At 34.7% G+C, this 24,466-nt stretch overlaps 7 protein-coding genes across 8 annotated transcripts; 5 read left to right on the top strand and 2 right to left on the bottom strand.

The window, feature by feature from the left end:
* Window positions 1-4,225: 4,225 nt before the first annotated feature.
* LOC18027023 (uncharacterized protein At2g38710) lies at window positions 4,226-6,861 on the top strand. Its single transcript, XM_024147989.1, has 6 exons — window positions 4,226-4,304; window positions 4,725-4,863; window positions 5,261-5,380; window positions 5,875-5,989; window positions 6,188-6,281; window positions 6,472-6,861. Exons 2-6 carry the CDS (start codon window positions 4,760-4,762, stop codon window positions 6,669-6,671), a joined length of 633 nt encoding a protein of 210 aa, XP_024003757.1. The 5' UTR covers window positions 4,226-4,304; window positions 4,725-4,759; the 3' UTR covers window positions 6,672-6,861.
* Window positions 6,862-7,063: 202 nt separating this feature from the next.
* Window positions 7,064-10,216, top strand: LOC18027022 (diphosphomevalonate decarboxylase MVD1, peroxisomal). The gene is made up of 9 exons (XM_006411029.2): window positions 7,064-7,369; window positions 7,616-7,814; window positions 8,363-8,426; window positions 8,678-8,822; window positions 9,070-9,156; window positions 9,307-9,464; window positions 9,555-9,603; window positions 9,732-9,856; window positions 9,939-10,216. Exons 1-8 carry the CDS (start codon window positions 7,160-7,162, stop codon window positions 9,843-9,845), a joined length of 1,026 nt encoding a protein of 341 aa, XP_006411092.1. The 5' UTR covers window positions 7,064-7,159; the 3' UTR covers window positions 9,846-9,856; window positions 9,939-10,216.
* LOC18027021 lies at window positions 10,160-12,841 on the bottom strand. 2 transcript variants are annotated; one of them, XM_006411028.2, is made up of 9 exons: window positions 12,736-12,841; window positions 12,533-12,658; window positions 12,296-12,344; window positions 12,027-12,081; window positions 11,774-11,869; window positions 11,315-11,368; window positions 11,185-11,250; window positions 10,700-10,778; window positions 10,160-10,611 (listed from the first exon to the last, which is right to left on the bottom strand). In XM_006411028.2, exons 1-9 carry the CDS (start codon window positions 12,778-12,780, stop codon window positions 10,534-10,536), a joined length of 648 nt encoding a protein of 215 aa, XP_006411091.1. In that variant the 5' UTR covers window positions 12,781-12,841; the 3' UTR covers window positions 10,160-10,533. The 2 variants fall into 2 exon arrangements, with proteins under 2 accessions (XP_006411091.1, XP_024003835.1); XM_024148067.1 differs by having other exon boundaries at window positions 12,581-12,658.
* Window positions 12,842-13,812: 971 nt separating this feature from the next.
* Window positions 13,813-15,408, top strand: LOC18027020 (berberine bridge enzyme-like 17). The gene has a single exon (XM_006411025.1). The coding sequence runs from the start codon at window positions 13,813-13,815 to the stop codon at window positions 15,406-15,408; it is 1,596 nt and encodes a 531-aa protein (XP_006411088.1).
* Window positions 15,409-15,687: 279 nt separating this feature from the next.
* On the top strand, window positions 15,688-16,485 carry LOC18027019. Its single transcript, XM_006411024.2, has 3 exons — window positions 15,688-16,077; window positions 16,178-16,249; window positions 16,339-16,485. Exons 1-3 carry the CDS (start codon window positions 15,688-15,690, stop codon window positions 16,483-16,485), a joined length of 609 nt encoding a protein of 202 aa, XP_006411087.2.
* Window positions 16,486-16,825: 340 nt separating this feature from the next.
* On the top strand, window positions 16,826-19,147 carry LOC18027018 (7-methylguanosine phosphate-specific 5'-nucleotidase A). The gene is made up of 10 exons (XM_006411023.2): window positions 16,826-16,971; window positions 17,051-17,176; window positions 17,290-17,350; window positions 17,442-17,574; window positions 17,658-17,781; window positions 17,881-17,937; window positions 18,037-18,133; window positions 18,358-18,568; window positions 18,635-18,695; window positions 18,804-19,147. The coding sequence occupies exons 1-10, from the start codon at window positions 16,861-16,863 to the stop codon at window positions 18,867-18,869; spliced, it is 1,047 nt and encodes a 348-aa protein (XP_006411086.2). The 5' UTR covers window positions 16,826-16,860; the 3' UTR covers window positions 18,870-19,147.
* Window positions 19,148-20,633: 1,486 nt separating this feature from the next.
* Window positions 20,634-23,864, bottom strand: LOC18027017 (ethanolamine-phosphate cytidylyltransferase). The gene is made up of 9 exons (XM_006411022.2): window positions 23,211-23,864; window positions 22,890-23,125; window positions 22,568-22,752; window positions 21,920-21,991; window positions 21,621-21,688; window positions 21,372-21,492; window positions 21,224-21,289; window positions 21,008-21,130; window positions 20,634-20,922 (listed from the first exon to the last, which is right to left on the bottom strand). The coding sequence occupies exons 1-9, from the start codon at window positions 23,537-23,539 to the stop codon at window positions 20,851-20,853; spliced, it is 1,272 nt and encodes a 423-aa protein (XP_006411085.1). The 5' UTR covers window positions 23,540-23,864; the 3' UTR covers window positions 20,634-20,850.
* Window positions 23,865-24,466: the final 602 nt, after the last annotated feature.

The raw sequence follows: 24,466 nt of genomic DNA, 5'->3' as shown, positions 1-24,466 counted from the left end.
AGAAGTTTCAGCGTTCGATTTTACTCTGAACAAAGTCGCAGCATGTGGCCATTGGATTTTGGCCCAAATGCTTTCTGCAAAAGAGTTTATTCATTATTCATTGTTACAAAAAAAAAAGTTTATTCACTTGTGTATTAATCGGGCTTAATCCGAACACACATCATATATATTATAAGCAAAGTAAAAATTTGGTTTAAAGCTCTTTTATTGAACCTCATAGTGGCTAATTACCATTTACTCCTCCTTAAATTTTTTTTTAATTTAAAAAATAGCAAAAAATACAAAAAAATTGTTTACAACTAAAATCACGATTATAATATAGGCTTAATAATATTAAATCAAATCAAAAACATGATTTTATCTCAATCTGATCAAAATTTACGATTTTATCAAATCAAAAATCAAAATTTTACAACTAAAATCACGATTTTTTAAAACAAAAATAAAAAAACGAAATTAATTTTTAGAAAAAATATTAAAAATCGAAAATCATCATATATAATTATGTTATTCCATAAATCTTTAAGTAAGTCTTGATAAATACTTAGATATTGTTTTTTAGTAAAAATATATATATGAATTATCCGATTTGCATAAATTTTAAAGATTTTTCAACCAATTTTTTTTTTCATTTATACAGTTGTAATGTTTGGCGATCATGTAAGCTAATCATCATCATATATATTATAAGCAAAGTAAAAATTTGGTTTAAAGCTCTCTCATTGAATCTCAGAGTGGTTAATTACCCTTTACCCCTCCTTAAAATTGTTTTTAATTTTAAAAAATAGCAAAAAAATACGAAAAATTGTTTACAACTAAAATCACGATTATAATATAGGCTGTAATAATATTAAATCAAATCAAAAACATTATTTTATCTCAATCGGATCAAAATCTACGATTTTATCAAATCAAAAATCATAATTTTACAACTAAAATCACGATTTCTTAAAACAAAAATAAAAAAACGAAACTAATTTTTATAAAAAATATTAAAAATCGAAAATCATCATATATAATTATGTTACTCCATAAATCTTTGAGTAAGTCTTGATAAATACTTAGATATTGTTTTTTAATAAAAAAATATATATAAATTATCCGATTTGCATAAATTTTAAAGATTTTTCAACCAAATTTTTTTTTCACTTAAACAGTTGTAATGTTTGGCGATCATGTAAATTATATATCATATCATATATATTATAAGTAAAGTAAAAATTTGGTTTAAAGCTCTCTCATTGAATCTCAGAGTGGCTAATTACCCTTTACCCCTCCTTAAAATTATTTTTAATTTAAAAAATTGCATAAAATACAAAAAATTGTTTACAACTAAAATCACAATTATAATATAGGCTGTAATAATATTAAATCAAATCAAAAACATAATTTTATCTCAATCTGATCAAAATCTACGATTTTATCAAATCAAAAATCACAAATTTACAACTAAGATCATGATTTTTTAAAACAAAAATAAAAAAACGAAATTAATTTTTATAAAAAATATTAAAAATCGAAAATTATCATATATAATTATGTTACTCCATAAATCTTTAAGTAAGTCTTGATAAATACTTAGATATTGTTTTTTAATAAAAATATATATATATAAATTATCCGATTTGCATAAATTTTAAAGATTTTTCAACCAATTTTTTTGTTTCACTTATACAGTTGTAATATTTGGCGATCATGTATGCTATATATTTCGTGCGTTTCACATTAGTGATCTTGTGACTTCTTAAAAAAATAGGTTTTGTGCTTTTTAATTTTCTATTCGGTTGTTATTTTTGTTTTATATTCGTTTCTGTTAGCTCATGTAGATCTACATTTTTTTATATATGTTAGGTGATACCTTGTGTCTTCCCTTTTATAGCTTTCAGGAATATATTTTGTTCTGATGTATATTAGAAGTTGAATTCTATTTATATTTTATAAATTCTTCTTATCAATAATAACGTTTGACGTTTTTTTTCTGTTTAGGAGGTGGTGTTTTAGCCGGACTTTTTTGATCGTTGATTGTTTAGTTTTACTGCTATACCGAAGGGTAACATTTTATTTTCTTTTTTGTGCTTTAGGTTTAGATTTGTGATTTTTTTATTAACTATCATATTTATGTTTTATATATTAGCCAGTTTTGGTGCACTTTTCTTTCTCTTTTATTAGTTGGGGCTGAGTCGGGCCTTTTTTTGTTTATTGATTCTTATCTGTTTTAATTTTTTATTGTTTTTGTTTTTTCTTTCTTAGGTGCCCGCGTTTTATTGTTTCATCTTGCGATGCAATAGATTTCATTTGCTGGTGATGAAGATCTAGATTATGGTCATGAACCGAACCAGTTCTCAGAGTCAGATAAGAGCATTTAATATGTTTAGAAAAATTATTACAAAAAGATTATGTATTCTGTTTTGTGGTGTGGGCTCTTGGTGACGATTCAGAATGGTCTATAGGACATACGGTGTCGAAATCCCTCATGGCAATGAACGTGAGTTCACCTGGTTCTTGTGAAGGTTGCTAAGTTGATTGAACTTTTGGAAGGTACATGAAACTTTAGAAGAACACGTACAAAAACACAGGTTTAATCATCTGATTATGGATTATTACTTGATCTGATGAATCCTAAATTTATAACAGTTCAAAAGAAGCTTCGGTGAACGAGGTGCAGAACATGGTGGTTGTGTTTTATCCAAGACCCACATGTCGCTGCCGAGAACAAAATAAAACAAGCTAACAAGGAGTTTAGTTCCAGCAAAAATGTTAGTCCACTTGGCATATTCTTACTCTCAAAGTCAAAGTTAGTTCTATTGATAATAATGATGATACATGAACAAAATTACTATTTTTTATTTGAACATCACTTTATTTGAATGGGTTTTGTGTGTGTTTTGTTTCTTATGTCCAGTGTTGGGATATTTTTTGATATTGGTTTATGGTTCCTTTATGTTAGTTATGGGCAAAGACAGAAGAAAAAAAAGGTAACTATTTGTACTTTGATCTTCTGCACGTTTCTCCGAGTGAAATCTTTTTCGTGTGGAGTACTTTCATCTTATGTGTTTCGAGATGAGTTTGAACTGTTAATTATTAAATGTTGTTTTTGGATCAGAGTAAAGCTTCTCTTGCTTAAGTTTCACAAAAGATGTAAAATTTATGTTTAAGTAGCTAAAACTCTAATTTTTCTTAAGTTTGTATGTTGGAATGATTCAATCCCATCTAGCGATTCTATTTCAAAATTATTTATAGGGTACAAAATAAATATCTAGCACACATGTGAAGAAATCAATGATAATTATATACAAAATCTGCAAATCTTGGGACCGTGAAAATATCACAACCCTTTTGTGGAAACTCTATTTTACTTAAAGTCTATTTTGATATTTTTTTAATTTTTGATATTTTTGTTATTAGCATAATTAAGAAATTTTGACAATTTCTTTTTTGGTATATATGTTTAAGCTCTTTTTTAAAGTTGATTACCCAGAAACAGTTTTGATTGTTTGAAAGGAGCAAGCTAAAAAAGTTAATGCAGCTTTCTTATCTAACAATAAATATAACACATTTTTAAGGAGAGTTTTAAGTTTGAAATGTGTATTTATCTTTTTTTTTTAGCCTCAAAAGATATAGAGTCATAAAAATATGAAAAGTACGTAATATGAAAAAAAATCAGAAAGAGAAGAAGAATAAACCGTAAAAACAAAAAAGAAGAAGACGAATGTGTTAAATAAGAAAAAAAGATGTGAATGATAAATTTGAATAAGAAATATGGGAAGAAGAAAAAAAAAATGAAGAATAAGACATGAAAAAAAACAAGAAAAAATATGGACAAAAGAAGAATAAGGATAAAACAATGAAGAAGAAAGAAAAAATAATGAAAAGAAAAAAATAAAAAACAAAAAACTAGAATTTATTTTAATTAAATTAGTTTGTGGATTATTCAGTTATAAAGTATTTTTTAAGTAATTAATTTTATATTGTGTTTACTTTTGTAGTTAACTTTATTTTGATTTTTATGTTTTAAATAATTGTTTTAATTATTTTTAATTTATAGTATAATTTTTTTGTTTTTTTGTTTTTAAAACCTTTTAGCCCGCGTAAGTTATGTATAATTTATATATCAACAAATCTTTTTATTTTCTTCTTATTTAGTAAGCTACGGCGATTAAATCGATGTATATCTAAAAACAAAAAAAAAAGGAAGAAATAGTTAACTCCTTGAGAAAAAGACACACCAACATCAAAACTTGTATTTAACGTACACAATTAAACAATTTTCATCCAATTTTTCGATTCTTTTCCGCTATTCTCAGGTTTTCCTCGCTCCTCTTTTTTTTTTTTATGCTCAGTAGTATTGATTCCCTATCTGCTTGATTTCAATTCTTCTTACAGATCTGTGTTCTTCTAGATTTCGTGGCTTTTAATTAAATCCCCACAGATCAATTTCCTTCATCGATATTTATCATCGTCGAACATCGCTATCAAATTTCAGTTTTTTTCTTGCTTTCTTAATTTGCTTGAGAATGCTTTGATTTGTGTAATTCGTTCTTTGATTTTCGAGTTGCTTTCTTCTATTTTTGCTCTGGGTAGTGACGTGTTTTTGCCAAAATGGGTATCTTTCGGGTCACACGCAATTGCGGGAAAATCCAGTTAATATTTAGTACATGCGAAGTTGTATTCTTCTCTTCACGAGTTGATTTTATAAGCATTTAAAGGGTTCGTGGATACTTCAGGTTCACATTACTTGTTGCTCTCTTCAAAGCAAAAAATGGCGTCGGCGAACAAAGAGATGGCTGTCTACTGTTTCGACACTTTGGTCTCTCACTACAACAACGAAGAGACTCCCCCACCTTCCTTTGAAGAGGCGAATCAGTACGTTTCTGTGAACCTTTCCCTTCCTCTTTTTTGTTATGACATGCAAGTTCTGAATCTCTCTCGAGTATTGTGTTTTGTCGCTTACACATTCAGTTTGAATCGTTTTGTATCTTCTCTTTGTTTGGATTTGGCTAAGGCATAAACGCTCGTCATCTCCAGCCCTTGCATGCAGCTGTTGTTTTCTATATTGAAACCTTTTGTTGTTAATGTCTATGCTCAGTAGTAGAAATCATACTTAGCTCATGTTCTGTATTCAGTGTTTGTGTTAAACTTCTTCTTCTTCTTTTTTTTGTTTTTCTTGTTTTCTTGGTTTAACAAGTTGAATGTATGGATGGTTGGTATATCCTGAAACACATAATCTTTTCTTTCTCATAGTCGAGTGTTTTTCTTGTAGTCCATTGTTTGTCACCTGGAAGAAAATAGTGAATGGTGGGGAGCCTCGATTGCGTGGATGTATTGGTACACTGGAAGCACGCCGCTTGATAAGTGGCTTCAAGGATTATGCCTTGACAAGGTACTTACTATTCCTTAACACATTTTTCTTTCTTCCAATTCATGTTATTTCCTTGGCCAAAGGCAACAATGATGTGTTTTTGATCTGTTTTGCCTTCAAATGAGCTTCGTTTTTGCAAGGTTAAAATTGTTCTTCTTCAACTTTCCTCATCCGATTTCTGTCTTCTTTAAGTCTTCGATTTTGTCTATTAGCAACTTTGTTAAATTTCTCCGTCTGATTTGCTTCTCTTCTGCAGCTAAGATTCAGTTTTTATTTTATTTTTTTGGTATCTTTCTTTAAAGTGTGTATATGAACATGAATAGCAATAGAAATACAGTGAAAACATATAAAAGGAAATTAGTAGTTCAGTTTTGGAAACTTTGGGCTTTAAACCACAAATGAGGCACGTATATGTAGGTTTATTTTGTATATTCCGTGGTGTTTATCTTTTTTCTTTTATTTACGTGTCATTGGTTGTAAATGCACGTTTTTTTTTTCTTTTTGTGATATTGCAGTGCCCTGAGGGATCGTAGGTTCCCACCAATACAGCCCAAAGAACTGCCATTTCTGCAATGTACCGTGTCTGTCCTGACTGATTATGAAACTGCAGAGGACTATCTTGATTGGGAGGTATTATCTTCACTCTTCTGTTACTACATTGTCAATCACCGGTTTCAAAACAGGATTTAAGAATATGGTTTCAAAACCTTCTTATGTCCCGTACGTCCCTGGTAATATAAATTTGGAGACACCGAGTAGGTTTAGTTTGTTAATATCTTCTCTTATCTGTGGATTATCTTCCACACCTTCCCTGATTTGACTCTGAAGGTAGGAAAGCATGGTATAATCATTGAGTTCACCGAACCTGTGACTAACACAAAGCGAAGCGCCACATATTTGCCTGAGGTGCCAGCGCAAGAAGGTACCATATTGATACAATATTTCAAGTTTTGAGTTAAACCAATCTTTAAATAAGAAAAATGCAGATAATATGGAACTGATAAACAAAGATAACGTTCGCTTAGGAGTTTGTATGTTTAGATCTTTGTTTGGATCAAAACGTGAAGCTACATGCATCGTCAATGAAACATTATGGCTACTTCATTTGGCAGGGTGGACAAAGATAGAGGCAATAGATTCACTGGTGCGTAAAGCAGGTTACAATGGGGAAATAACGGAAACAGTGCGTAGGCGAATCCATCTAACGCGATACCAGAGCACATTGTTCACCATGCATTATAGCGAATACCTCTCGTACGTGAAGGCTACAAGAGGCGTTGTCCCGGCTATTAATGGGACCAACAAGTCCTGATTTTGCACCCATTAAATGCAGATTGGTGCGTGATTGATTCTGTTTGGCTGCTCCTAATTTATCCTTTGTATTTGTGATTCGAAATTGTCTGGCTCTGATAAAAAGAAGCCTTCTTCAACTAGAGAGGCTTGACTTGGCTGTTTCACATTTGTAACATTAATTAAAAATCAAAGGAACCCACTTTGATCCTCTTAAGAAGCTTAAGAAGATGTTAGATCACTATCATTAGTCAATTATTCTTAGTTTGACTCCATATTGAAACCAGAAAAGGTCAAAATAAACCGGAGTTTTCGGCAAACCGGATTAGAAACGCAACCGGAGTTTAATATTTTAATATAAACCATTTCACCAACCTCACTTGGAAAAATGTAAAAGCTCGAACTCTCCGTCACTTTGATTTCTTTCCTATTTGAAATCTTCCCCGAGCTAATAGATAGAGATCTCTGGAGACGAAAAGCTTAGAGAGATTTGGATCTTGAGTGTTGCGTATGGCGGAGGAGAAATGGGTGTTAATGGTGACGGCTCAGACGCCGACGAATATCGCCGTGATCAAGTACTGGGGAAAGAGAGACGAGGTTCGGATTCTCCCCATCAACGACAGCATTAGCGTCACGCTTGATCCCGATCATCTCTGCACTCTCACCACCGTCGCTGTTAGTCCTTCCTTTGATCGGGATCGAATGTGGCTCAATGGCAAGGTCATTGCTTCATTTTCCCACTTTTCATCTCTCATATCTTTATTCGTCTCTTAGCTCAAATATTCGCATAAATATTTCACTTGATTTATGAGATACTCGGATTATTGAAGATCATAATGTGTACTGCGCAAAAGTTAATTCAAAGTAATCTTCGTTGCTTCTCTGTTTTGAATTGAGAGAGCCTTGTTTGGTTTTGTTCATGGTGTTTCTTTTTCTTTTGTTGTTGTTTTTTTCATCCTAGTGTAGGAAATCTCTCTTTCTGGAAGTAGGTACCAAAATTGCTTGAGGGAAATTCGATGTCGCGCTGATGATGTTGAAGACAAAGTAAAGGGTATCAAGATAGCCAAGAAAGATTGGGAGAAATTGCATCTACACATTGCTTCTTATAACAACTTCCCTACTGCTGCTGGCTTAGCGTCTTCAGCAGCTGGCTTTGCTTGTCTCGGTACTCTCATATTTTTCTCTCCGTTGCCTCGTGGATGTTGTTTAGCATGAAAGATGAAAATTCCTATAAAAAAAAAATTGGATTATGTTCTCCTTGCCATTTTTAATACTAAAGGAACCACATGGTATGACTAGGTAGTACATTTTGAAAATGCAGCTGCTTTTTCTATGTTTGGTATATGAACTTTGTCACACCCTCTGGTTGGTCTTGTTTAGCATTGATTTTCTGGATAATGCACACATCATATGAGAAACACAAAAGATACCAGACAAAGCCACTACATAGTTTCTTACACGACCAAATGGTTCTTCCTTCTATTCGTCATCTTTCTTCTATCTATTCTATACTTTCTCTAGCTTAGGATTGCTCAACGTCAATATCAACTTTTCACTTAGATGACATTAATCCTGTCTGTTTCCTCCAACGGGAAAATGATTTTCTAGATTCTCAAGGTTGATCTTTCTTTTTGAAAACAGCTTAATGTAGTATATATAATACCGCTCTTTTGTTTTTTTTTTGGTTGAATAATACCGCTCTCTTTTGGACAGTTTTTGCTCTTGCAAAGTTGATGAATGTACATGAAGATCCAAGCCAACTTTCTGCTATAGCCAGGTAAGACTAACGTTACCTGACTTGCATTTTCACCCTCGTTGATCTGTTTAGCATCTTCCGTGTTTATTGTAAGGCTAATATTTTTCAATTTTTTTTTTTTTCTCAGAGTGAGTGTTATTTATGCATCCACTGTAATTCTATAAGTTTCCGTTTTGCTATGTGCATTTTAATTGAATTATGTGTAGTCAGACATTCCTCTAGAAGATAACTGCTGCCGTTATATATGCCGTTATTTTCATTTCTCCATGTAGGCAAGGTTCAGGAAGTGCTTGCCGTAGTTTGTTTGGGGGATTTGTCAAGTGGAACATGGGAAGCAAAGAAGATGGAAGTGATAGCGTTGCTGTTCAAGTCGCAGATGAAAAGCACTGGGATGATCTTGTTATCATTATCGCTGTGGTAAGAATCTTAAGTATATTTAGTCTAGGTGAGCTATATGAATAAGTCTAGTTCCGTTGCTTTCTTTGGAACAGAAAATATAAGCAGACAGTATAGGCAGCTTTTTATGCATCATGGATGGCTAAGACAAGCTTTAGTATTACGATATGAACAATGTGATAATTTTTCCATCATAGCCTGCAAAAGCTTATTTCTTAAAAAAAAAATTTCTCTTTTTTCAACTCGTTATAGCTTGTGTTACATGCAGGTGAGTTCACGAGAGAAGGAAACAAGTAGCACCTCAGGAATGCGTGAGAGTGTTGAGACAAGTTTACTTTTACAGCACAGAGCAAAGGTGTGTTCCCTTTTTGATGTCTGATATTAGGTCTGTAATTTCTGTGGGTTGGTGAACAACATATGTGAGTGGTTTTGGTTGGGCTTGCTTACATTCAAATATGATTACTACTTCCGTCAATTTCATGCTCTGCTTTAATTTTCTCCTCAGGAAGTTGTGCCGAAACGGGTTTTGCAAATGGAAGAAGCTATTAAGAATCGAGATTTCACATCTTTTGCAAAACTGACGTGTTCAGACAGTAATCAGTTTCATGCTGTTTGTATGGATACATCTCCACCCATATTTTACATGAATGACACCTCCCACAGGTGTCTATCTCTCTTCTTTTGTTTCTTTTGGCCTGCTTTAGCTATCAATGTAGTCGTTTTGATCGCAATCCGCTTTCTGATATATGGCAGGATAATAAGCTTAGTTGAAAAGTGGAACCGCTTTGTCGGGACACCAGAGGTATGTGTCCGTACTATCATTGTTCAAAACCAACCATTGAACTTCGAATGGGTTTCTTCCAAGTATTGAGATTTGAGTCTAGGGTATGGAGACAGAACTTCTGATCGTTATCTCATTTTCCTGGACAGATTGCTTACACATTTGATGCCGGCCCAAACGCGGTCCTGATTGCACGAAGCAGAAAGGTAGCAGTTGAATTGCTGCAGGGGCTGCTCTACTGCTTCCCTCCTAAGCCTGACTAAGACATTGAGAGGTGAGATAGGAAGTGTGATTGATTCATTGATTGATTGATTGAAACTCTGAGTAAGACAAATGGTGTTTTGTACTTGGTGTAGTTACGTACTGGGCGACAAATCAATTGTAAAAGAGGCAGGCTTGGAAAGAGGAGAGGTTTCACAAGAAATTAAAGACAAAATTGGAAGGCAAGATCAAAAAGGTGAAGTGAGCTATTTTATATGCAGCAGACCTGGAAAAGGTCCTCTGGTGCTTCAAGACCAAACTCAGGCTCTTCTCCATCCCCTAACTGGCATCCCAAAATAACCATTTATGTGTGTTCTTGTTACTGCAACTCGGAGATTTGCAACAGCTTTTTTTTTTTTCATTTTTCTTTTTCCCCTTTTAAGCCGGCTCCAACTCTTGTTCTAACAGAGTACACATTTGAATATTTTCTTAATTATTTGAGTTTACATACAATTCTTCTTCACCGGGAACATAAAAGCCTCTTCTTTACAATAATTTGTTCTTTCACTGCGGAGAATGATGTCGCAGCTAAAGAAACTGGACAATCACTACTAATATCATATCAAAGTCAAATTCTTACAAAAAACAGGGGCATCAGATCATGTCTACAATGCCTTTCAAGTCTCTACTGTTGTAACTAAAACCAAAATTCTTGTAAAAGCAAATCTACCAAATGCAGTATATTCTGTGCTATGCCCAGAGTAGTGTCACAACGGTAAACAGCACCAAAGCCAGACCAAGACATATCCCAACCATTGCACCGAAAGCCTGTCAAAAGCAATGCATCCACAGATCAAATCACTCTTCATCATCATACATATATATTCATCACTCAGAGCAATTTTGAGTGCCTCACTTTTCCTTGACTTTCAAACTTGAATTTTACTGTAAACCACGACAATCCTCTATCAACAATAGGTGCAAGTGCGACTGCCCTGCATCCATCAATATTCATAACAAGATAATATGGATAAGTCGACAATAATAAAGAGGACACTTTGTTATTAATTCCTTTTCCCCCTAACTGAATTATCAAAGGATCACTTCATTGTCTGATTTGCGGCAAATAATTAGAGCGGTAGATCAAATTACTTATCTCTTCATCACTTACTACAATTTTTACATTAATTCCATATTGCGAATCATATGACTAAATCAATAATACCATAATCTGCACATCTACCATAATGGTATGATACAAAACGTCTTAATTCCTATTGCATCATATGATATGGGAGGAATCACTTAAACAGCTTCCTACAAGGCCTCTCTGACCCATCATAACATTGGTGAAAGTATAACGATTTTCTTAAGCTATAGAAATTAAAATCTGCAGCTTACCCTCCTATTCTGATGAGCTTAGTAACTTGGCTTCCAGCCCAGACCATGGCCATCACTTTAAGAAATCTGCATGCAACATGAATCTTTCACGTCCCCATAACGCTGGAATATGCTGAATAATGTTCCATACCTCTCAGCCGCAGCAAAATAACCCATTTTTCCGGGTGCTGGGGCTACATAAAACCTATATGTATATAAATAATCCTCGTCACTGGTCTAGCTCAAGTATGTATGATGAAGCAAAATACACAGAAAATTTAGAAAATGAAAGACTGCTTTCTTAAAAACAGAGACATAACTTTATGACATAACTCTATAGTACTGATGATGATGCATTAGACTTTAAACATTCTTCCTTAGGTTACAATACAGAGCTAATAGAACAACTAAGATGCCAAACAAAAGGTATACGCGAACACACAACAATGATAAGGTAAAACTTAATCCTCTTACATAATCAAATATCAGACTGTAGCATATCGAGAAAAAAGAGGGCAAATGGAAAACAAAGTAAGGTTCCATGGACCATGGTAGATAACAATGTCTCTGTAGCTTAGCATACGGTCAAAGTTCTATTTTACTTACTTACCATACCAAGAGGAAAGCTATGCTGTAATAGACTGTATTAAGTAACCCATAAGACAAAATTCCAGAGACTCCATATCTCTTCAATTTCTTGAGAAGCCTACAATGTCGCAGCACAAGATCATCATAACAAAGAAATATATGTTAAGCTTATATTGATTCCCCTAATCATTCCTTTTCAATCACACAGAGCAGAATCGAAATGATCTTAATTCTTCCCTAACGTTTGGACAGACCATATCAGAAATATCACATACTCTTTAGAAGCAAACGGGTTTTTGCTGCTTGTCCCATTCTTATCCAACGATTCTCCTAGAATAAGGGAAGAGAAAGAAGTGAACATAGTGTCAAACTCAAGTTAACAACAAATACGGCAAGATAGATAAAAAAGGAAAAGCCTTTGTGCAAGCCTGACAGAATGTATCAACTAGAGAGTAAAGAAGACACAAAAGTGTTGAATAATTTTAGATCTTTACAGTCCACCCACAAAATGAGCCGTTAACCTACAATGTCAATATATGAATACCTTCATCAAAGGAAGAACCAGCTTCAGCATCATCAGATTTATGGGAAGCCTTTATATATGCACACATTAAAAAAACAGACAAAGGATTCAGAAGTAGTACAAGTAAAGAGCTAAGCACACAGCTCGAACTCGAGCAAACTGTCACAGAAATTCCCAAATGGGTTCTGCTTAACAAGACTAGATAAACTACAATAATAGAAGATAAACCGAAGCAAACACTAAGGGGAAAGAAAAGACCAATCGGTGACTAAAACAGGTGACCAATCGGTGAGAATGGTGGACTACGGGATGATTGCGGTGGCGATTGGCGGGGATGCTGAGAGAGGAGAAACCAAAAGATGCATCTCGAGTATGTAGAGAAAACTGGTGGAAACAGAGGAGGAAGATTAGGAATCAGCTCGAAAATTAATGTGAAGTCACGAGAGCCAGAGAAAAGGTACCGGAAGTAAAGGAAGAGTTAAACGATGGATGCCGGCGACACTCATCCGGTGGCGTCGAAAGATAAAGATGTCGCAAATATCGCCGGAGTGGATGGATTCTCTCGCCTCCAACTGGTTAAGTGAATAGATTTTACTTTTCTACCCTCTATAAAATACCACTAAAATCCCAAAATTATGAAAAGTTAAAAAAAAACTACCACAAATTTCTATCTAGGTACCTAGTTTTTTTTTATTATTTTTTGCACTAATTTTTTCGTATTTTGAGGTATTTCTGTAAAGTTTTTTTTCAATAACTACATTAGCAAATTTCAATAACTAATTTTTTTCCATGATGAAGTGAACACAAACAACATTTTGTCTTTCCTTTGGTGTTTGGTTTTACATTTTACAAATAACAACTAAGGAATAAGTTTTTCTTATATATATATGTTTTCAGATTATGATTGGCTTTCAAAGATTCATCATATATAACATTTTTGTTTTGGTTAACGGTTCTATTCGATTAAAAAGATCAATTGTTATAGTTCATACAAAATTAGCCTATAATAACAGAAACAAAATATGAATTTAGAACTAAAAGAGAGAGAGGAAAAAACAACCGCAACCCATTAAAAGTAACAGTAAGTGAAAGAAAAAAAGAGGAAAATTTGTGTATTGTAGTATTCAAGAGACTTTTAATCATAACTGATTATTAGTTTAAAAAAAAAAGAAAGAGAAGGAAATCCATTGTATCATATCATAGAGTTTTTATTTTAATGAAAAAAATAAAGAAAATTCAATCATAACAGATCTCTTAATTAGTAAAAACAATAGTAATTGAAAAAAGAGGGAAAAATTTAGTGTATCTAAATTAATTTTTCAGTTATAAAAGATTCAATCAATCAGTGTAAGTGTGTAACTGATTTCTTACTAAACAAAAAAAAAAAAAAACAGTAATTGAAAGAGAAAGAAAAAACAGTAAAATTACAAAAGATAGGTTTCTTGTTTATTAATGTAGCTTCTTCACATAAATTCCCAATAAATACTTAAAGAAATTATTAGGACATTTGTTTTCCTTCTCTTTGTTTGAGACAAAAAATGAAAGAAGTAGTTTCTCTTTTGTTTCTTGTTCTTCTTGTCTCAGTTTCAGATGCAGATCAAGTAACGAAACCAAATGTTGGAAACTTCCTCGAATGCATTCGTAATCGGACAAGTCCGGAAAATCCGATCACTGAAGCTCTCTATACTCTCAACAACTCCACATTCATCTCGTCTTACGAGTCCTACACGAAAAAGAAAATGTACTCAAACCCTAATTACGTCAAAAACCTAATAGCCATTGTTGCTGCAAAACATGAATCTCACGTTCAAACAACAGTGATCTGCTCAAAGTCAAACCGAATCCAAATCCGTATCCGAAGTGGTGGTCACGACTTCGAGGGCCTTTCGTACATCTCGTCCGTGCCTTTCGTTGTCCTCGACATGCACGATCTACGATCCATAACCATTGACGTGCCACACAAGAAAGCATGGGTTCAATCTGGTGCAACTTTGGGAGAGCTATACACCAAAATCGCTGACGCTAGCAAAACGCTAGCGTTTCCAGCCGGCGTTTGCCCTACGGTAGGAGTGGGAGGACACTTCAGTGGCGGAGGATACGGGAATCTAATGAGAAAATACGGAATCTCCGTCGATCACGTCGTTGATGCTCAGTTAGTAGATGCCAATGGAAAGATCTTGAACAGATCATCTATGGGAGAAGATCTGTTTTGGGGGATTCGTGGCGGTGGCGGCGCGAGCTTCGGCGTTATTCTCTCTTGGACAATCAACCTCGTCGAGGTTCCAGAGACCATGACAGTGTTTAAGGTTAACAAAACATTGGAACAAGGAGCTACTAATGTTCTCTTCAAGTGGCAGCTTGTGTCGTCTAGCAAATTGCCTAGAGAGCTTTTCTTGAGAGCAATGCCTCAAATCGTAATAGGAGAAAAAAACGGAGATAAAACCATTGCGGTTAAGTTTTACGCTCAGTTCCTAGGCTCGGCAAAGAAGCTAATGGAGATTATAAACAAGAACTTGCCTGAATTAGGGCTAAAACGTGAAGATTGCTACGAGATGAGCTGGATTAACACGACGATGTTTTGGGAGGATTATCCGTTTGGAACCAACACGAGCGTTCTTCTTGACAGACCAACGAACCCGCCAAGTGGATTCTTCAAGAACAAATCGGATTACGTCAAGAAACCGATACCGAAAGAAGGACTGGAGAAGATTTGGAAAACGATGTTGAAATTCAACAATGTGTGGATGCAATGGAACCCTTACGGCGGAGTAATGGATCAGATTCAGGCGAACGCGACCGCGTTTCCTCACCGGAAAGGAAACTTGTTCAAGATTCTCTACTTTGCGTTATGGTCTGACGCAAACGCAACGGACGCGAATCTAGGTTTGATGAAAGAGCTTTACAAAGTGACGGAGCCGTACGTGTCAAGTAACCCCAGAGAGGCGTATTTGAATTACAGAGACATTGATGTTGGAAGCAATCCGAGTGATGAGACGAATGTTGATGAAGCTAAGATCTATGGATCAAAGTTTTTCTTGGGGAATCTCGAAAGATTGATGGAAGTTAAAGCTAAGTATGATCCTGAGAATTTTTTCAGGTACGAACAGAGTATTCCTCCTGTTCGTGCAATGTAACTCTTATGTACAAATTATTTTTATGGTTAATAATAAGTTATATTTTGAGCATACATTATATTGTATAAGCTAATGTATTAAAAATAATAAAATTAATAAAACGATCACCTGAACCGGAATCTTTAAACCGACATTGGTAGATCTACTTCAATACGCGCCTTTTTCATTCCTCGATAACGAACTCTCTCTCTCTCTCTGAATCAAAACCTCACTTTTATTTTAACAAGAGCAGAGAAAAACAGAGAGAGAAGTGAGCAAGAAGATTGGAGAAAGATGATGATGATGATGGAAGATGAATTTCAAGACCGTAACAACAATCTGAGCCTCGACGACATTGATCTCTCTCTCCTCCGCCTCTCTTCCCCACCTTGCGACTACTCTCGCTCCTCTTTCTTCTCCGCCGTATCTCCTGAAATCAGCCCCTTGAAACGCTCCTCCCCTGTTTCCGACGAATCCGATCAGCCAAAACGCAGGAAGATTTCCCTCCAAAACCCAACCTTTATCACCTCTCCTCTTCGCTTTACTTACCCGGAAACTCAATCTTCCTCAATCGACGACCAGACCCGGTACCCGAATCTCACCGCCGGCCAAGTCCGTTGCTCCCACGCAAGCCCTGTTTCCGAGAAGCACGAAACGTCGCCGTCTGCTTCCAAGACTCCTGAGACAGAAGTTGTTATAATCAAGCATTTCTTTAATCTTTGCTCTCTTCTGAGTTTAAATTACTACTAATCAAGAATCTTCAATTTTGGTTGTTTACTATAATTAACAGACGATGAAGGTGGTTAACAATCGAGTAGAGGAGATCAATCGCGAAGAGACTACTAACTCTGATGCTTACGAGGTTTGATTTCTTTGTCTCTTACGCTTTTCTTTTTACTGATTTCAAGTGACTATGATGATTAATGGTGAACTTCATCATGAAAATTGCAGAATCAGCAAAAGGAGGAAGAAGATTGTGAAGAAGGGATGAGGATAGAGAGATCTGGAGATGGATTTGTAATTAGATTGAAGTGTAGATGCAAACAAGCGTTTAGGGTTCTTTTCTCTGATCATCACCTCTACTTCAAGCCTCTCTAAGCTTCACTAGGCAGTGATTTAGAATCTACTAGTCTCATTTGTTGCAACACGTTTTTTTTTTTTTGTTTTTTAGACTATTAATACTTGTTAAGAGGAAGGAACCAAAAAAAGATATACAAATTTTTGCACTGAGATGCTCAGAGCAAGAGCGCAAGAACTCATTTTGTTTACTGTAACTGTTGTATTGAAGACTGAATGCAAAAAAAAAAAAAAAAGGTTACAACTTTTTAAGGAGATGTCATTGGTGTCAATGTCAAAACTTGTTAATCCACAGAATTACAAGAGACCCAGCAAAGAGATATTTCCGAACTTTCTCCAATAAAGAAGTAATGCAGAATGAATAAAATTGCTTTTACCATAGCTTGACCATCTCTGATGCGCGTTATCAGCTGCTACACGCGCTTTCACGCGCCGTCGTCGATTTGTCTCTCCGTCTTCCGTCGTCAACACCCGCAAACACGTTCATTTTGCTGCCTCCGCCACGAAGTCAGTGTCTATCTGTCTCGCTCTCAATTTAGACTTATCAAAACATTGTCCGTATAAACTATTCCCTTTTTTCTCTCAGAATTGCTCTCTGTCCACCAATCAAATGGAACAGCCTGATCTAGTTGCCAATACAGTGATAGATAATCCTCGAGCTCTCACTGATAAAATAAACCTAATTCGTGACGCGGGTCCTTCCAAATTCCAGGTCTTTCTCTCTCAATGTCTCTCTCTCATTCTCGGAATCTTTGGTCGGAGTTTTTTTTTTGGTTTTGAAAGCTTATTAGTTTGTGTTGTTTGGGTCTCTGGGAAATTTTGAAGGTAATTGCAGATTTCGATGCGACTTTAACGAAATACCGAGTCAATGGACTTCGAGGCCAGAGTATGTTCCTACACATTTCACCTATCCTAAACTTATCTTCTCAGTTAATCAAATGAATCAAGCTTGAAACAAGTTTTTGCTCTGTTTATAGCCAGTCATGGCCTCTTGCAGCAAGGAAATGCAGATTATGATGCTAAGAGGCAAGCATTATATGACCATTATCATCCTATGGAGATTTCTCCTGTGATTCCCATTGAAGAGAAAACCAAACTCATGGAAGAATGGTACTCTTCTTATCAGTCACACACATTGATATTTGCCTCGTCTTTTGACGTTCTAATTGACAACTTTTTTTTGTTTGTACCAGGTGGAGTAAAACTCATGATCTTCTCATTGAGGGAGGTCTAACATATGATGCAATCAAGAAATCTGTTGCAAATTCCTCCATAGCTTTTAGAGAAGGTGTGACTGAACTGTTTGGATTTTTGGAGGTAAATAGGATCAAAACATGATTGCAGTTATTACTTATATGGTCTGAGAAACAGCTATTGTTATATTATTCTTTCCTTTCTCTTTGCCATCTGTTTCAGAAATTAGAGATCCCAGTTCTGATTTTTTCAGCAGGACTTGCTGATGTCATTGAAGAGGTGATTCTAAAGAGTATTAGTTATTTAGAGTTACTCTCCTTTTTCTGTTGCTTCTATAATGAATATAATTTTTCTGTATGTATTCTCTTTTCGTACCAGGTTTTGAGGCAGAACCTTCATAGAACTTTCAAGAATGTAAAGATTGTATCAAACAGGATGGTTTTTGATGATGATGGACGGCTTGTGTCTTTCAAAGGTATATTTAGTGTGTCTTTCATTATTTGTATGCAAGTGCATTCTTCAAATCAGATTTGTGATTTTTCTGCAGGAAAACTGAAATCTACTTTGTTATCAACCAGCTTCATATCTTGTAATTATAACTAGTCTTTTTAATTTGTCTACTTTGTTATCAACCAGCTTCATATCTTGTAATTATAACTAGTCTTTTTAATTTGGCCTCTGAATCTCAAAACAATACAGGAAAGCTAATTCACGTGCTAAACAAGAACGAGCACGCATTAGACATGGCTGCTCCACTTCACGATCAACTTGGTGCTGACATTGGTGAGGAAGAAGAGGGAAATGCATACGTGAAACAAAGAACAAACGTTTTGCTTCTGGGAGATCATTTGGGAGATCTGAGGATGTCTGATGGTTTGAGTTATGAGACTCGAATATGTATTGGATTTCTGTAAGTTTTTTCTTTTCTTCTATCTGCTCTGTTTCCGATCTCCTCTCACTATTTTTATTTCTCCAGGAATGACAACATTGAGAAGAGTCTTGAAAGCTACCGTAAGGAATTTGATCTTGTTTATATTGTAAGTCCCATATGCATTCTATGTTGAACATATATGTAGATGATCTGAATCACCTGAAAATAAAAATTGCTAATAGAGGTTTTATGTTTTTTTTGGGTCTAAAAAAAGAATGATGCACCTATGAGGGGAGCATTGGAACTTGTTTCTCAGTTATTCTCAACGGAAGCGAGTTAGCTCTTATGCCCGTGAGGAGTCATGTTCAGTGCAAGACTCTTTTCTTCAGTTGATGGAAACAATAATTTAGGTAGAATTTCTATGTTCTGCTTTACATTCATTCAATAAGGATAATGATATTGCAATGATCACTTTCTCAGTATTGAAAATATGATCTCACTCATGAATTGTGTAGTTACTGTAGTATGGCCATTCTCAAACCTCAAAGCATGTGATAGAATTAGTTGGAGAGTTGTTTATGTCTCTTTGTTGAATTATGTTATTTTTTAATGGAGTTCATCGTTTTGTTTTGAGATAGTAAAAGATATGCAATCCTAAAATATTTGCAGTACGAGAAAGTTTAACCAAAAAAAAAAAAAAAAAACATCTCAAAAGTGAAGAAAACAAAATAAGCAAATAATACTAAATCCAATGGTCCTTCAATCTTCTCCAACGGTATTTCAATTTTTACTAAATCCAAATAGTACTAAATCCAATAGTCCTTCACTGGTATTTCACCTTCAAAATAAAAAAAAACGAACAATATTTTTTAATATTTGAAAGAATACTAATCATTTCTTTATTTTTAAATTAAAATTATTTACAAAATGTATCTTACCTTTTTATATGCTTTGTTTTTTATCCAAACAAAATTTATATATTCTTTTTACCTAATTAATTTTAAAAGTATGAATTTACCCAATCAAATTATAAACTAAAAATGCAATAAACACAATAAAAAAATATAATAACATATAATAATTAAGAAATACAAGAACATAGCCAACAACAAAATTTAAAAAATATATAATTACTATTATCTTATAAATAATAAAACTTAACATAACATAAACTAACAATTTAATACTTTGGAAAACTACTTCCACATCTATTAAAGTTATTGAATTTGTTAAAAATTGTTATATAAATAAAATAAATCGGTGAATTTATAAACCAGAAAAGTAAAAGATCTTCTTAAAAATTAATAATAAAATAGAGATATAATATATTTGGAATATTCTTTTTTTTTTATGAAAACAAATTACTCCAATGGTTTTTTTTATTTTTTTCAAGAATATAGAAACTTTAAAAATGGAAAAAAAAACAAAGAACTATTGGTGATGCTCTAAGACCATCACTTTTATGCAAATGTAAAACTAGAGAACAAAATGTGTAATATGTAAGTTACATAATGTAACATTTGGAGTCTCATATAGAAACATCTTACAATAATTGTAAATAAAACGTGTGATCGTTACAATTTTGTCTTCATTATTGTCTTTGTAAATAAAACGTGTGAACATGTGTTCTTCATTGTGTTTTTTTTGTACTAGGTATGCCTTAAGTTTATTCAAATATCTGGCTTCCTTTTTAGTTCTCTTCTTTTTAGCTTCTCTTTGTCTAGCCTTCTCTGTTGCAGGGTCAGGGACTGTAGGAGTTTTCACAAGATCTTTGAAATACGACATATAATCCGCTTGCTCTTTAGTGTCTCCTCGAAAAAAATGTTGCTAGCAGAGATTTTAGGTTTTGTAGGTTTAAACAAAAGAAGGGAATGATGCACTTGTTTCTCAGTTATCTCCTATGCCAATATTTTAAGTAAAATTTCTGGTGCAGTGATAGTGCAATGATATCACTCATGAATTATGTAGTATAGTCATTTGAGAATTATTTACATCTCTTTGTTAAATTATGTTATATTTTAATTGAGTTCATCGTTTTTATTAGATGGTAACAAAATATACAATCCTAAAATATTTGCAGTACGAGAAAACGAAAAATATATATAAAAAAAAACATCCCAAAAATGAAGAAAACAGAATAGCTTCAAACACCTCTTTTATGTAAATTGTAAAACTAGAGAACAAAATGTAATAGGTAGCATTGGAGTCTCAAATAGAAACATCCTACAATAGTCAGTACAAAGATATAGGATAACCGAGAAACCCATTCACATGCTGAAGATGGACTTAAAAAAGCTCTAAGCATGTAGATTTTGATTCTATCAGTCGCCAGACACAAAAGCCTTCTGCTCGTAGTACTTTTTCTCACTAGCTTCCTTTTTCTTATTACGTATCTGCAGAATACCAAAAGATTATGAGTGAGACCATTTGTCAAGTAAAGCAACAAGAAAGAAAAATGAGCAAGAAAAGCATTTTTGCCTGATAAGCTTCATGGTTCGCTACAATCCTCTTGATTATTGTGGATGTTGTGATATCAAGAGGGCTTTCTAGAATTTGGAATATGCCCATGCTAATTGGTACAGCATATGGATTATCTTCCTCCTGTCAAATCATCAACCAGATTCTGACAAAATTCAGCTATCTGTCTTTTACCTTAATATATACACAGTTACTCATATCGGAACCTCGTTTTACCTTTTGAAAATCATCGCTCTCAGCTACTGTCCCATGAACCACCAATGAAATGTCAAATGTTGTGATCTGCAAAATTCATTCATGTCAAAATAGCTTTTCATTAAATCATTTGGGATATGATTATTAAGTAAAGTACAGAGAAGCTCACCGTATCTCTCGACACTTCCCATGGAGCACCAATTATCACCTCATCTACATAGCGGCATGCCAGAACACTTAAGCTCCTTTCATGGAGATTCATGATTGGGCGATGCGCTCCTCTTTTAGCACTGCACAGTAACATAAATGTAAATTTGGTCAGAAGATTTTAAGTAGAGATGCAATTATGCACATCAAAACTTCCAGCACAGCCAAGACTTAAAGCAGACTTCTCAAATTAAGCTTTTTTTTTTTAAACCTGACAGTCTGATCATTATGTATTCCGACAAGAAGAAAGTCTCCAAGCTCTCGAGCACGTCTGAGAATCTGTACGAATTGAGTAAATCAAGAATAAGAATCAGCATTGGTAAAATTAAACTGGACGGTCGTTCAATAACACTGAGGCCATTCTAGTTGGACTAGGCAGCAAACATATAAGATATGCACACCCATATGTAATTAAATATAAGTGGCATTCAAATATGTCCATAAAAAATACAAATCCAATCTTGAAATGAATATCATAAAGACTTGACAATTTTAATTTGTATACTATACCTCAACATGGCCAGCATGGAAAAGATCAAAAGCACCATCTATGTAAATTATGCGTGCATCAGGTCCTGGCCCCTGTCACAGTAATCATGTATTTTAGTATCAAATCCAGATACAAAATGAGAAGGAGAATGGAAAAGTAAAGTAAAGGACAAAACTTGGGGGAAATGAATCTATCAAGGAAAAACAATCTTAAGCTAAATCTAGCGGGTCTGAATTGACATAAGCCATAAGATGAGATGTGAAGCAACCTTCTGTCATTGAATAAGAAAAAATAGATAAACACATGAAAAGTACCCAAGGAATTGTGAAACCAGTAACGTTTTTCAGTTTCAAGAGGTCAGAACCAAGAGTGAACCAGGCACTGTTCTCATAGCGATGAAGAAAACTGCTATCGCTACCGTTTGAGCCCGTTCTCGTTGATATTCAAAACAACTAAAAACAGTAAGCTCAGAGCCACTTGCATAGCTACTAGAAATCTAGAGTCGTGTACCCGTTCAACCTACTAGATCATAAAAGAACAGATACTACAATTGTAGAGAGACACACCTCCGAAAGATCTAAGCTATGTGTCTGCGTAAGATAACTCATAGAAACACAAGGTATGCAATACATAAACTTGAGGACCGGGCACTCTAAAGACTTGCATACCTTGCCATTGGAGAACTGAACAATCCTGCGGGAAGTAGGAAGAAAATGTGAGACGCGAGTACCAGCAGAAGAACCTCCGTCCTCAAACTTTGGGCTATTATGCCCATGACTGAATTGCCTTTGCAGAGAGGAATGACTATGACTGTCGCTAACAGATCTTTCTCTCACGCAGAGAAGCATGCGACCTGCGCACGGATTGCAAATCGAAGAAACATGATGTGATTAGACATTTCAGTGATCAGATCAAAATCTAAGCCGTCATGGACCCTGAATTACAGTTGATACGAGCTAAAATGAATCGGAAGAGACGATGTCAGTTTACCAACGATATCAGTGCTGGAAACTCCTTCTGTACGCTTAATCTGCTTATAACGACCAGCCTTCTTAGCGAGTGCATAAGCATCGGTTCCATCGGGAAGAACGCAAGGATCGTCTCCATGGATGATGTAATCGATCTGATACTCATCGAACAATTTCTTCATGAAATCTTCCGTGATGGCGTAAGGAGCATCCGGTATCACTTCATCCACCCACTTGACAGCTTTCACCATTATCATTCTGAAAGCAAACGAAAAAATCTCAACGAACACATAAAAGCAATTCGATCAACGACGAACAAATGAAAATTGGGATCGAGATTGACCTCTCGTGAAGAGGAGTAACAGGAGGTCCCTTGTTCGCTATGATTTCCTCGTCGCTAACAACACCGACCACCAATTGGTCACCGAGAGCACGAGCTTGTCGCAGGGCGTTGCAGTGGCCGTAGTGCATCATGTCGAAGCAACCATCCATGTAGACGCGGACGGGTCTCCGTTTTCTGAAGAGGTTACATGGAGAAACCAAACTGACACCTAACCCTAAGCCTAACGGAAGCTCGCCTTTGAGGAAAAGATGGAGGAACGAAGCTCCGACGGCGAAGGCAGCACCTCCGGCCAAACAACTTCCGACGATCTTCTCTTTTTCCCAAACCATTTCGATGATTACAAGAATTTTTCACTATCTCAGATCCTTTTCTCCTTTTATCTCCTTCACATTTCCATACGCCCCAGATCTCTCTCACAGGGCCTTCTTCTCTTTGGAACTAGAGACTCGGAATCGGAATCCTATTTTTCCTTTTCCTTTTATTTTATTTTTCCGTATTTCTTCTCTAGAGTCGGACCCAAAAAACCTTAACCGAATCGATATTTGGTTTTAGTTTGGTTCGGTTAAGAAATCAATCAGTGTTTTCTTTATATAAAAGATTGAATATGAGAATATCAAAATACTATTCTTGGCTCATAAATTATTAATTACTAGTTGTGATCTAATTTTTTATTTTCTAATTACTGAAAGCTGCAAAGTTCCATTTATTGTAAAGTTATTTTTTATGAAATTGAATTAATAACTCCGAGATATCAATTAACTGTAAGTTATATGATATTATTTTGTTTCAATTGAGAGTTTGAGTCTAACTTGGAAATAAAGGAAAGAAAATAAGTCTTTCCAGATTCACAAAATCCATTAAACAAAAAAAAAATTATTTATAAGGTTTTTGGTATGTATAAGACAATCCCACACTTGAAACAACACGTGTAAAGATTGGAGCACGCATTTCTCTCGTGATCCATCATGTGACAACTCTTGCTTGAGTCATCCTTCATCTTTGATGTAAGATGCAACTACCAATGATCTAATGATCCAACTACCATACATGCATGCGTTACCTAAATGGTTTCACGTCAAATCAAAAGGCCAGATTGTAATTTGTGATCAATGGAAACTCTCATCTCTTTTTTTCTAGAAATTCAGTAGATAGACAAAGAGATATACCATAATCAAAGGAATATCCGCTTGGCAGCATCCAAACTATTCCAATGTATTGCATATATAGAAGCATGGATCGTCATGAGATATCACAAC

The sequence above is a fragment of the Eutrema salsugineum genome, unplaced genomic scaffold, assembly GCF_000478725.1.
Source record: "Eutrema salsugineum unplaced genomic scaffold, Eutsalg1_0 scaffold_10, whole genome shotgun sequence".
NCBI classification, from domain to species: Eukaryota; Viridiplantae; Streptophyta; class Magnoliopsida; order Brassicales; family Brassicaceae; genus Eutrema; species Eutrema salsugineum.
The sequence above is the reverse complement of the archived record's forward strand: the minus strand, read 5'-3'. Positions and strand labels throughout refer to the sequence as shown.